The 13,490-nt window shown below is 42.2% G+C and overlaps 1 protein-coding gene across 1 annotated transcript in view; it reads left to right on the plus strand.

Annotated features, from left to right (window-relative positions):
* Positions 1 to 9,597, plus strand: part of LOC133610520 (voltage-dependent calcium channel gamma-7 subunit-like) — a 20,501-nt gene extending 10,904 nt beyond the window's left edge. The window contains exons 5-6 of the mRNA XM_061966855.2: positions 7,100 to 7,245; positions 7,960 to 9,597. Of these exons, the coding sequence (XP_061822839.1) occupies positions 7,100 to 7,245; positions 7,960 to 8,427 (614 nt within the window). The 3' untranslated portion in view covers positions 8,428 to 9,597. The remainder of the gene's footprint in view (positions 1 to 7,099; positions 7,246 to 7,959) is intronic.
* The last annotated feature ends 3,893 nt before the right edge of the window (positions 9,598 to 13,490 follow it).

The following is a 13,490-nucleotide window of genomic DNA, read 5'->3' on the forward strand; positions in this document are numbered from 1 at the left end:
AAATGTACCACAGCAACAATATCAAATATGTCATATATGTAATATGTACATATTATATATACAGTATATTATATATACTGAAATAGTATATTATTATATTACATTTTGATATAATTATATACATACATATATATATATATATATATATATATATATATATATATATATATATATATATATATATATATATATATATATATATATATATATGTTAGGTTCAATGTTCAATGTCTTCAGCTCTCACTGGATCGGTTCGCAGCCGGGTGTGAAGCGACTGGGATGGGAATCAGCACCTCCAAACCCGAGTCCATGGTTCTCGCCCGGAAAAGGGTGTTGTGCCATCTCCGGGTTGGGGAGGAGATCTTGCCCCAAGTGGAGGAGTTCAAGTACCTCGGAGTCTTGTTCACGAGTGAGGGAAGAGTGGATCGTGAGGTCGACAGGCGGATCGATGCGGCGTCTTCAGTAATGCGGACGCTGTATCGATCCGTTGTGGTGAAGACGGGAGCTGAGCCGGAAGGCAAAGCTCTCAATTTACCGGTCAATCTACGGTCCCATCCTCACCTATGGTCATGAACTTTGGGTTATGACAGAAAGGACAAGATCACGGGTACAAGCGGCCGAAATGAGCTTCCTCCGCCGGGTGGCGGGGCTCTTCCTTAGAGATAGGGTGAGAAGCTCTGTCATCCGGGAAGAGCTCAAACTAAAGCCGCTGCTCCTCGACATCGAGAGGAGCCAGATGAGGTGGTTCGGGCATCTGGTCAGGATGCCACCCAAACGCCTCCCGAGGGAGGTGTTTCGGGCACGTCCGACCGGTAGGAGGCCACGGGGAAGACCCAGGACACCGGTGGGAAGACTATGTCTCCTGGCTGGCCTGGGAACGCCTTGTGATCCCCCGGGAGGAGCTGAACGAAGTGGCTGGGAAGAGGGAAATCTGGGCTTCCCTGCTTAGGCTGCTGCCCCCGCGACCCGACCTCGGATTAGCGGAAGAAGATGGATGGATGGGTGGAGGTTCAATGTCATATTTATATATACTCTATTACAGTGGTTTTCAAACTTTTTTCACCAAGTACCACATCAAAATACACTTGGCTTTACACATTAAAATACAGTAGCATAGTAGGTTTAAGTATTCATTAAAAACAAGGCGGAGGTTTTATTTAACAAGTATATTTAATATTGTCGGACACAGTAACAATACACACAGTTTGAACAGTAACACTGAGTTTGAATGTAGAAAAATAAAACATTATACTTCAATCAAGTGATTATTTGGCTTACCGCTAGGTGGAGCCCACAAACCACTATATAGAGAGTCGTATATTGCTGGGTTGCATATATTGTCACATCCGTTTTTCTTCTTCGCGGCTTAATTCACATGATGATTAACCAGCTTGAGCATAGCATTCAAACAAGTGAGAGTGAGTGTAGAGTTTGAGCAGAAAATGCCATATTGCTGTTTTGTTTTTGGGTGTTCCAGTCATTCAAATAGAGAAATAGTAAATAGCTTTCATAGAGTCCCGAAGTGGCTCATAAAGGTAATAAAGTCGAAAAAAAACAACTAAATTGCGTCGAAAGAAATGGCTCTTAAAAATATCACTTTCATCATCTTGTGGAATACAATCGGACCATGTTCGTGTCTGCAGCAATCACTTTGTAAAATGGTTGTTTGAACATTTGATTTGTTTGAGAAATTTTCCACAGCGTTGCTAGTGTTATTTGTTACCAACAAGAAAATATTCTTAATAGTATTAATAAACTAGATGAATAAATCTCTGGTAGGCTCAACAAAATTGATTTGAATTGTGGACCCCAGGAAGACTAGTGGGTTGTTGAGGCAACCAGCTAATGGGGATCCTTAATAAAAATCAAAAATCAAATCAAAATATACTGAATAACAGGAACATCTATAGTTAAACAACGAGACAAAATATGAACTTCACACCATAAAAACAACAACAGACATGAATTGTAGATGACGCTAATATTTGTAGCAGGAAATCAACTGCAAACAAACTTATCCTTTTTCTCATTAGTGTCACGATCACAGCAGCACGGCACTCATTATGTCAATCAAACACGTTACTTACCGATGCACGAATAAGTCCAACTTTGTCTTTCACCGATTAATGCTTAATTTTTGGACCAATCCATGTGTAAAGACATGATGTGCGTCCATCTTTTTTCTGTAAATCAATGTGAGTGTCAAATGAAGCGAGGTCGCAGCAAACAGTAATGTCTTGGTGATGATGAATGGTTTAAATATATCACAAATAGTTTTTCTTAAGAGTGTATAATCTACTCCATCTCATGTTCAATATTTTTTTCATGATCCCTTGTATATTTGCCTCTAAACCTTTCAAAATACTCCCAAATACGGCACTGATGCAGGTAAATAAACAGTAGCACAATGGGACACTAGACCACTGCGTGACAACCAGATGTGCCACTAGGTCATGCGATTGCAACCCAGCAATTAAGAGAGTATGGCCCACTAAGCCAGTGCTTTTCAACCACTGTGCCGTGGCACACTAGTGTGCCGTGAGATATTGTCTGTTGTGCCGTGGGAAATTATGCAACTTCACCTATATAATAATTATAATCTGCAAATAATGTGCCGTTGCTTAGTGTCTGTGCTGTGTAAAACTCGGCAGGGTACCGTATTTCCTTGAATTAGCGCACCGGCGGTAATTAATTTAAAACCTCTTCTCATTCCGGCGCTTACCAAAGGCATGCGGTAAATTTAGGCATGCGCTTATAAATTTGAGTGTGATGTAAGGATAATCATGACATCACTTAATGCCGCAATAAAATTTAAAGCACAATGAATCATCCCGGGAGTTCTTTTTGTTTGGGTCTGAAAAGGCAATTATAACGTGACACTCTTTATTTTTACAAGGGGTCATTCAACAATAACGTACGCATTTTTCTCCAGGATTTTGACCCCAAACCCCGTACGCAAAATTTACTATGCAAATGATGGTACTTAATTGTGCGCATTTCCCCCCCAGGATTTTGACCCCAAACTCCACCCCCCTTTGCATACGTAATTGTTGAATGGCTCCCAAGTGCCTGCGTTATAACACAGCGGTACAATGTATACTGGTATAATCAATTGTGATATATTATGCTGTGATGTTGCACACAGGACTCAGGACATATGTTATGTCACTCGTGACGTGTCACTCGTGACGTGTCACTCGTGACGTGTCACTCGTGACGTGTCACTCGTGACGTGTCACTCGTGACGTGTCACTCGTGACGTGTCACTCGTTTTTTACTGTATACCAGTGCAAAAAATACGCTGAACGAACATTTGCAATACCGCGAACTGCCGGGTAACACTAAAAACGTAGTAGGTACGTGACTTACCCGGCGGTAATTCTAGGCATGCGCTAAACGAGTTTGACCCTGCGGTGAATCGAGGCATGCGCATACTATATACCCGGCGGCAATTCAAGGAAATACAGTAACCACGTAATACTCCATGTCAGTAGGTGGCAGCAGGTAATTAATTGCTTTGTACAAACCCTGTTTCCATATGAGTTGGGAAATTGTGTTAGATGTAAATATAAATGGAATACAATGATTTGCAAATCCTTTTCAACCCATATTCAATTGAATGCACTACAAAGACAAGATATTTGATGTTCAAACTCATAAACTTTATTTTTTTTTTGCAAATAATAATTAACTTTGAATTTCATGGCTGCAACACGTGCCAAAGTAGTTGGGAAAGGGCATGTTCACCACTGTGTTACATCACCTTTTCTTTTAACAACACTCAATAAACGATTGGGAACTGAGGAAACTAATTGTTGAAAATTTGAAAGTGGAATTCTTTCCCATTCTTGTTTTATGTAGAGCTTCAGTCGTTCAACAGTCCGGGGTCTCCGCTGTCGTATTTTATGCTTCATTATGCGCCACACATTTTTGATGGGAGACAGGTCTGGACTGCAGGTCGGCCAGGAAAGTACTCGCACTCTTTTGTAACACGTGCTGAATGTGGCTTGGCATTGTCTTGCTGAAATAAGCAGGGGCGTCCATGAAAAAGACGGCGCTTAGATGGCAGCATATGTTGTTCCAAAACCTGTATGTACCATTCAGCATTAATGGTGCCTTCACAGATGTGTAAGTTACCCATGTCTTGGGCACTAATGCACCCCCATACCATCACACATGCTGGCTTTTGAACTTTGCGTCGATAAAAGTCTGTATGGTTCGCTTCCCCTTTGGTCCGGATGACACAATGTCGAATATTTCCAAAAACAATTTGAAATGTGGGCTCGTCAGACCACAGAACACTTTTCCACTTTGCATGAGTCCATCTTAGATAATCTCGGGCCCAGAGAAGCCGGCGGCGTTTCTGGATGTTGTTGATAAATGGCTTTTGCTTTGCATAGTAGAGCTTTAACTTGCACTTACAGATGTAGCGACCAACTGTATTTAGTGACAGTGGTTTTCTGAAGTGTTCCTGAGCCCATGTGGTGATATCCTTTAGAGATTGATGTCGGTTTTTGATACAGTGCCGTCTGAGGGATCGAAGGTCACGGTCATTCAATGTTGGTTTCCGGCCATGCCGCTTACGTGGAGTGCTTTCTGCAGATTCTCTGAAACTTTTGATGATATTATGGACCGTAGATGTTGAAATCCCTAAATTTCTTGGAATTGCACTTTGACAAACATTGTTCTTAAACTGTTTGACTATTTGCTCACGCAGTTGTGGACAAAGGGGTGTACCTCGCCCCATCCTTTCTTGTGAAAGACTGAGCAGTTTTTGGGAAGCTGTTTTTATACCCAATCATGGCACCCACCTGTTCCCAATTAGCCTGTTCACCTGTGGGATGTTCCAAATAAGTGTTTGATGAGCATTCCTCAACTTTATCAGTATTTATTGCCACCTTTCCCAACTTCTTTGTCACGTGTTGCTGGCATCAAATTCTAAAGTTAATGATTATTTGCAAAAAAAATATGTTTATCAGTTTGAACATCAAATATGTTGTCTTTGTAGCATATTCAACTGAATATGGGTTGAAAAGGATTTGCAAATCATTGTATTCCGTTGATATTTACATCTAACACAATTTCCCAACTCATATGGAAACGGGGTTTGTAAAAGTCGGAATGTGTCGGGTGAGACAAAGATGGTTTGTTGTGATCCCAATATGCAGACCACAACAGGAGACAATGTGCAGGTAAAAAGGTATGTAATGCTTAAACAAAAAATTTACAAAAGGCAATGGCCATGCAAAACGAAAGTAAAACTGAACTGGCTACAAAGTAAACAAAAACAGAATGCTGGACGACAGCAAAAACTTACAGCGTCCACAAAGTACATCCGTTCTTGACATGACAATCAACAATGTCCACACAAAGAAGGATAGCAACAATGTAAATAGTCTTGCTTGCTAACACAAACTAGGTGTGCGGAATAGCGCTCAAAGGAAGACATGAAACTGCTACAGGAAAACACCAACAAAACAGGAAGGGCCACCAAAATAACAGCGCAAGACAAGAACTAAAACACTGCACACAGGAAAACACCAACAAACTCAAAATAAGGCACGACGACCTGGTGGAGTTTCATTTTTTAACGTTTTCTGCTGGTGGTGTGCCTCCGGATTTTTTAATGAGATAAATGTGCCTTGCCTCAAAAAAGGTTGAAAAACACTGAACTAAGCAACCGGCGCCATGACTTCTACCAAGGACGTATATGGCTGTGCTCGGATGTATGCAATTGCTGTCGTTCTGATGTTAGTTTTTCTGACGAAATAAACCAAAATAGTACATCTATATACTGTATAGTTCTAAACATACTGCAGCTCATGAACTTACATTAAAACATGCTTTTATTTTTTTCAAACTATAATTTTGCGGCTGTTTCTGATGCAATTGGCTGTACACATTCCTGCAGTGTTTCCTGACCAGCAGGCACTCTAACACGCACCCGACAGCACAATAATTCATCCATCCATCCATTTTCTACCGCTTATTCCCTTTGGGGTCGCGGGGGCGCTGGAGCCTATCTCAGCTGCATTCGGGCGGAAGGCGGGGTACACCCTGGACAAGTCGCCACCTCATCGCAGGGCCAACACAGATAGACAGACAACATTCACACTCACATTCACACACTAGGGCCAATTTAGTGTTGCCAATCAACCTATCCCCAGGTACATGTTTTTGGAGGTGGGAGGAAGCCGGAGTACCCGGAGGGAACCCACGCAGTCACGGGGAGAACATGCAAACTCCACACAGAAAGATCGCGAGCCCGGGATTGAACCCAAGACTACTCAGGACCTTCGTATTGTGAGGCAGACGCACTAACCCCTCTTCCACCGTGCTGCCAGCACAATAATTGTAAAACAAAATAAACACTACAACCAAAAAAATAAAACAACTTATTAAACCTTCATTTTGTCAAAATCTTCATTAGCTTTGGACCAACAATCCCAGAGAAATGGTGACTTTTCGTGTGGTGGGCGGAGAAACTGGCAGCCACGCTTCCGTCAGTCTACCCCTGGGCAGCTGTGGCTACAAATGTAGCTTACCACCACCAGGTGTGAATGTGGAGTGAATGAATGATGGGTCCCCACTTCTCTGTGAAGCGCTTTGAGTGTCTAGAAAAGCGCTATATAAATCCAATCCATTATTATTATTATTATTATTATTTTGTGTGAAGTATGTAAACTGTGGTGTCTGCCGCCAATGTATTTGTAATCACTGTATGTATCACTCATTGTGTATTATTCCTTTTACTTTAATAATATTTATTTATTCATTTGATAGGGAAATCATAATGCAGGTACTGAGAAAACAGACACTTTTTAAAAAATGTTTATTTCATTGTGTATTATTCTAACTGATCTTTCTTTTTTGTAACATGCTGAATGAATAAGTGTACATTTTTTGTTATTTCCCAATATTTCTGCACAATAACTCAGATATGGTAACACTGGTGAGCAGTAGAGAATATGGAGTGCATATTTGTCCACACTGTTTGAACTGTGTGTGTGTGTGTGTGTGTGTGTGTGTGTGTGTGTGTGTGTGTGTGTGTGTGTGTGTGTGTGTGTGTGTGTGTGTGTGTGTGTGTGTGTGTGTGCAGGTCTGAGCCTGGTGGTCGGCCTGGTCTTGTACATTTCCAGCATCAATGATGAAGTGATGAATCGACCCAGGGAGGCCGAACAGTTCTTCCACTATCGTTACGGCTGGTCCTTCGCCCTCGCCGCCTCCTCCTTCCTGCTCAAAGAGGTGAGCAGTAATAATCATCAAGTATGATTGAGCATGATATGATCGCTCCTCCCACAATGACATCACAACCTTTAGTCCCCGCCTCATCCTGCTTCCTCCTTCCACCGGCTTTCCCTGCACCTTCTCTCAAAGGTTTCTCTCCTCCTTCCCACAATGCCTCCTTCCTCTGTCCTCCTCCTCTATCCTTATCTCCTCTCCTCCTTTCTCCATCACCGTTTTTTCCTGAAGCTGCGGGAAAGGGGATTAACACACACACACACACACACACACACACACACACACACACACACACACACACACACACACACACACACACAGGGGGCTTGTTGGAAAGATGAACACAATGTGCATGTAAATGAGCTCAGCGTGAAAACATGAATCAATTGTTTAGTTAGTTGTTAATAGTTTAGTCCACAGAGGGGGGGGGGGGGGGGCGCCGAGCTCGTTTGGCAACATTTGTGCATCGGGGCAGGAACACTATTGGTTTTGGAGCACACGTGTCTTTTTATTTGTTTGTGTGTCATCGTGCAACTAAACGCATGAAGCAAACACCCATTACTACATCAACATATCCTCTTGTTGCCATGGGGATGGCACCATCCTTTGCTTAGTGGTTAAACGGTGTAACTACAACTGTGTGTGAGAGCTTCTTGCATCACCGGAAGATCATAGCACTTATCGGGCATCCAGTAACGGTGTGGCTGTGCCTTGCAGGGTGCAGGCGTGATGTCGGTGTACCTTTTCATGAAGCGCTATGCGGAGGAGGAGAGCTACAGGCCGCACCCCGCGCTCTACCGCCCCCGCATGTCTGACTGCAGCGACTACAGCGGTCAGTTCCTCCACCCCGACTCATGGCCGCCGCCTCAGCGTGGTCGCAGCCCGTCCGACGTCTCCTCGGACATCTCCATCCAGCTAAACCAAGCCACGCCCTCTCGGGCCCAGGCCGCCCGGGCCATGTTCTCCTCCTCCTCGGGGCCCTCGTCTTCCGCCAGCTACCACTTCCAGCCCGCCACTTCCTACCCGCACCCTCTCCATCAGTCCGCCACATCCACCCTGCCGCGGGCGTCCCACCCACCTATGGGCTACCACCTGCCCCAGTCCCTGCCTATGGCGGCGCCGCCCGCCGCTGTTCTTCCGCCACGTTACCACACACACATGCGGCTTAGCGCCTCGCCATGCTAGTCTGCGTGGGAGAGGCAGCGTGCACGCACACACACACACACACACACACACACACAGTTACACACTCTGTCACTGCGTGGGAGGAGCAGAGCAAAATGAGGAAATACAAGAGGGAGGGGCAGGTGGGCGGAGAGATAGATTACCGCCGCCGAGACGAAAACGTTCACAAGGATGGACGCCTTCATTATTACACACTGGAGACAGGAAGTGGACTTTTCTCATTCAGAACTTTCATCATCATCAACCTCATAATAAACACATTTTCATCCTCACCCCGATGATCATCACGTCTGCATCCAGGCTTTACGAGGGGACTTCAGCAGGGACCCTATTGATGAGGCTGAAGTCAAAGGTCAAATCAGGGATTATTACTTTGAATGGACAACGCTGGAGCCAGCTGGGGTCAAAGGTCATCCTGGCAGTAGCAAAACACACACTGGTAAAGAGGTGTAAGGTTTTTTTTTAATGTCTTTTACTTCAACATGTTCTCTTCCGTCCAGTCATGTGAGTGGGAGCTCAGAGGTCATGTGTGCGTGGCTGTTAATAAAGAGGCTGACAAAGATCATATTAATCATAATTACACGTGTCGTCATCATTGAAGCGCATGTAGAAGGTGTAAAAAATTATACTTTTTGTTTTAGTCCCACAATAATGTGACGAAATCTCCTCATTAGCAGTGGAGAGAGCCAGCTCCAGCTCGTGGTGCCCAAGACCAGACTTAAATCCAGGGGAGACAGGGCCTTCTCTGTGGTCGGCCCTACGCTCTGGAACACTCTGCCCCTCCATGTTCAAACCGCTCCCACAGTGGAGTGTTTTAAGTCTCGTCTTAAGACCCACTTTTATTCTTTGGCTTTTAACACTACGTGAGTTGTGTGGTCCTCTGTCATAAATTTTGATTTCTATTTACTGTTTTAATTGTTTTTTCCCTTTAAAATCGTTTTTAATAATATTTATTTTTATATTGGTTTTATATTGATTTATTTTTTGTTTTTATTCAGTCATTGGTGGAGCTAAGGATATTATTTGAACATTGTTTTTAATATTGTTTTTAATATTGCTGTGCAGCACTTTGGAAACATGTGTGTTGTTTAAATGTGCTATATAAATAAAGTAGATTGGATTGGATTGGATTAGAAGAGGACATCTTTAGTGACAGTTGATGTCTCAGTCAGCAGGGGGCAGTGTAGCAGAAGTCATTTGATTAAAGACAGGAAGTTGCACAGCTTGTCTTTGTGTTTCTGAGGAAGCTTCTCATTTAAAAACTTTGTGAACTTGTGAGCACATTCACACTTTCTTTTCCAATGAATTCATGAGCACAATGTCCTCCTGGTGGGGGTGGAGGTGTCCAACATTTTCTTCCAAGTTTTTTTTTGGCCCAAGAATTGGACATTCTAGATTTTTACTACAGCCACGTTTTCTCTGTGGCCAGCAGTGTTGGGTTGGTTACTGAAAACCAGTAACTAGTTACAGTTACTAGTTACTTTATTTCAAAAGTAACTCAGTTACTAACTCAGTTACTTACACCAAAAAGTAATGTGTTACTGTGAAAAGTAACTATTTAGTTACTCCTTTTTTTCTTCTTTTTTTTTTTTAAAGCTCCCATTAATGCCCTTTTAGCCTTCATTTCAGTACTGTTATTGCACTGGAGAATAATACAATGTGTTGATCAACTTGACATGCATTTGCATCACTGAACTCTGCTAAGCAATGTGGTCTACATACAACACACAAAGACAAAGATATGTTTCAAAGGGCCAATTTGTTTCAGGCCAGAACAAATTGACAAAATGATTTTAAATAGCTGCAACATAACATACATAAGTAACAAACAGCATAATAACAACATAGCTGTAAAGTAAGGAAGGCACACACTACATACACAAAGCCTAACCAGGCGTTTTTTTCTCAAGGAATTCTGAAGCAAAATCATGTCTGAAGCCCAGAACACTCTACGCATTTCCCCAGTTTTAGTTTAGAGAAAAGGAAAGATTGGCCTGGCCCACTAGGATCCCTCTTTATGTTTGTGAACTTTATAGTCTATACATTCAGAGTGATGTGATATATAAACATTCTAGAAGTCTAGAATGAAAGAGTATATAAGAGAGTGTGTACCTTCAGTGCTGAATGATGAGCAGAGGCAGAGTTAATCCTTAAGTGGTGGTGGTGGAGGGGAAATGGCATCGGAGTCTGTGTCTCTCTTTAGTAGCTTTGTCAAAGCATGTTGCTTTTGTAGCTGTTTCAGCAGATTTGAATTGCTGTTTTGGGCAGGAGATGGGATCTTTGATCCAAGACACAACTTACATTTAACTAAAATGTTCTTTTCTTTGTGCTCGACAAAAGAAAAGTATTATGAATATCTACATGTTAACAAACTCAACTGCAGCTCCGCCATGATCAGAAACGCCCCACCTCCCACCTCCCACCTCCCCACACCCACACCCAGACACACACAGAGCGTGCGTCTCTCTTCTCCGACTTGTGACACAAGAAGAATCAGAAAGACGACACTGCAGCGCTCCAATAAAACATACTCAGATTTTCTGTTTCTAACCGATACTACATAAAAAATAGCGTAAAATAACGCAGTAACGCATCATGCAGTAACTGTAACTGAGTTACTAAATATAAAAAATAACGTGTTAGATTTCTAGTTACCGCCGAAATTAACGGCTTTACAGTAACTCGTTACTTTGTAACGCGTTAGTCCCAACACTGGTGGCCAGCACCGACTGCATAGGCAGTAACAGAGGCAGGCAAGCAAAAGTGAAAGTATATGTCAGAAAAGACGTGACATCGTCTTATGAACTGATTGTGGAGGAGGACAACAACATGTTCTCTGCATTCTGTGTGGAAGGCACAGGTGGAGAAATGTTAGACCAGGGGTGTCAAACTCATTTTAGCCCAGGGGCCGCATGGAGGAAAATCTATTCCCAAGTGGGCCGTAATGGTAACATCATGGCATGATAACTTAAAAATAAAGACAACTCCAAGTTGTTTTCTTTGTTTTACTTTGGCCAATAATAGAACAAGCATATTCTGAAAACGTACAAATCACAAATAATCCTATGGACAAAACACTTCAGATTTGTTGAAAATTCCGAGGAAATTGATGCAGCTTCAAAAACACAAAGAGCTTAGACTTTGTCTCAGTGTATCTACAAAGCCAGGATTAAACTTTAAGTCACAATGTTTCTGGGATTGAACAAAAAACATAACATGTAAACTTTTCAAGGTATCAAATACCTCCTTTGTCATGTCCGCGTATTAATCCAGTGCTAACTCAACAAACCGTAAGAAACGGAGGTAAAAATTATTCAAAAGGGTCACTTTTCTCGTGTTTGACAGAGACATTTTGGGGGAGTAAGGGTGCCAAATAACGATGTGTTCGAAACAGAAGACATCAAACGGCAGGTTTTAAGTTTAATGTGGGTCGAGGAGGAGAAGCCACAGTCAGCCTTTACTGTGTACCTCCTGCTTGGCCTCGGCATAAACCGTTTGCTTGCCTAACAGAATTGCTATTGTGACATCCAGTGGACACATTTAAAAAAGGAGTTTCTTTCGTAAAAAAAAAAAAAAGCAGCTAATTTGTATACCTGGCAAACTCATCACGCGGTTCGGATAAAACCTGTTGGTACATTTGACACCCCTGTCAGCGTTCCAATGAGGAGGATCTGGATCATAGAGATACGATGGGAATGCAAATGATCATGACGGTGGTAAAAATGGTGTTGATGAGAATAACAATGGTGATGGTGTGAGGAATAATATCATAATGGTGTGATGATGAGAATGATATTGTGGATATGAGGATTATACAGTAGTTATATGATGAGAATGACGAGAGTGATGAAAATGGTGATGGAAATGATGTTGAATTTGAGGATGATGATGGAGTTTTTGTGGATGAATATGATGAAGTGACTATTGATGACAACGGTGATGAGGAGGATGATGTTAGGACGAGGAGGACGGTGATGTCAAGGATAATGGTGATATGGATGTGCGAGGATGATGATGTGAATGTGGATGATAATGAGGATGATGGTGATGTGATGTGAAGGAAGGTGGTGCTGAGTGGGATGTGATGAGGATGTATGGGGATGATTTGGATGTTGAGAGGGAGGATGGTGATGACGTGGAAGAGCATAACGAGGTTGTGGACTATGAGGATGATTAAGTACCGTAAATGTTGATATTAAGGGTGATGATGATGAGGATGATTAATCAGAATAAAGTTGGTGATGAGGATGTTAAAATGGGTAATGTGAATTATGATGGTGATGTTGAGGATATTGCGATATGATGAGAATGATGGTGATTAAAATAAGACTGATGATGGTGTGAGAATTATGTTATGGATAATGGTGTTCAGGATGGGGATGATAATGATAGAGTTGATGAGAAGGGTGATCATGAGAGTGATAATGGTGATAGCGAGGATGGTGGTAATATGAGAATAAAGACGATGAGAGCGATGAAGAGGATATTGTGAATAATGTTGATTATGAGGTTGTGGATGATGAATATGATGAAGGGAATGTTGAGGTGATTAGGATAGTAAGGAAGAGAATGTTGATGAGGGTGATGGTGAGGATAATGGTGATGTATGGGGATGTTGAGAATGAGGATCGTGCTGATGTGGAAGAGGATGGCGAGGTTGTGAATGATGAGGATGAGTAAGTACAGTTAATGTTGTGGAGGATGATGAGAATGATTGATGAGACTAAAGGTGATGATGCTGATGAGGATGTGTGTAATATTATGAAAGTCAAGGTAATGATGTTGATGAGGATAAGAATGATGATGGTCTGAGGATCATGGTATGGATAATGGTGTTGGGGATGGTGATGATAATGATAATGTGTATGATGAAAATGATAATGGTTATAACGAGGATGGTGGAAATTATGATGAGAATGAAGACGGTGAGAATGATGAAGAGGATTATGATGATGTGAAGAAGGTTGTCGTTGATGAATGTGAAGAAGTAAATGTTACGGATAATGGTGACGATGAGGATAATGGTGATGAGGATTTAAGGATGAGAATGTTGTTGATTGTGC

The sequence above is a fragment of the Nerophis lumbriciformis genome, linkage group LG11 (genome assembly GCF_033978685.3).
Source record: "Nerophis lumbriciformis linkage group LG11, RoL_Nlum_v2.1, whole genome shotgun sequence".
Taxonomy (NCBI): Eukaryota; Metazoa; Chordata; class Actinopteri; order Syngnathiformes; family Syngnathidae; genus Nerophis; species Nerophis lumbriciformis.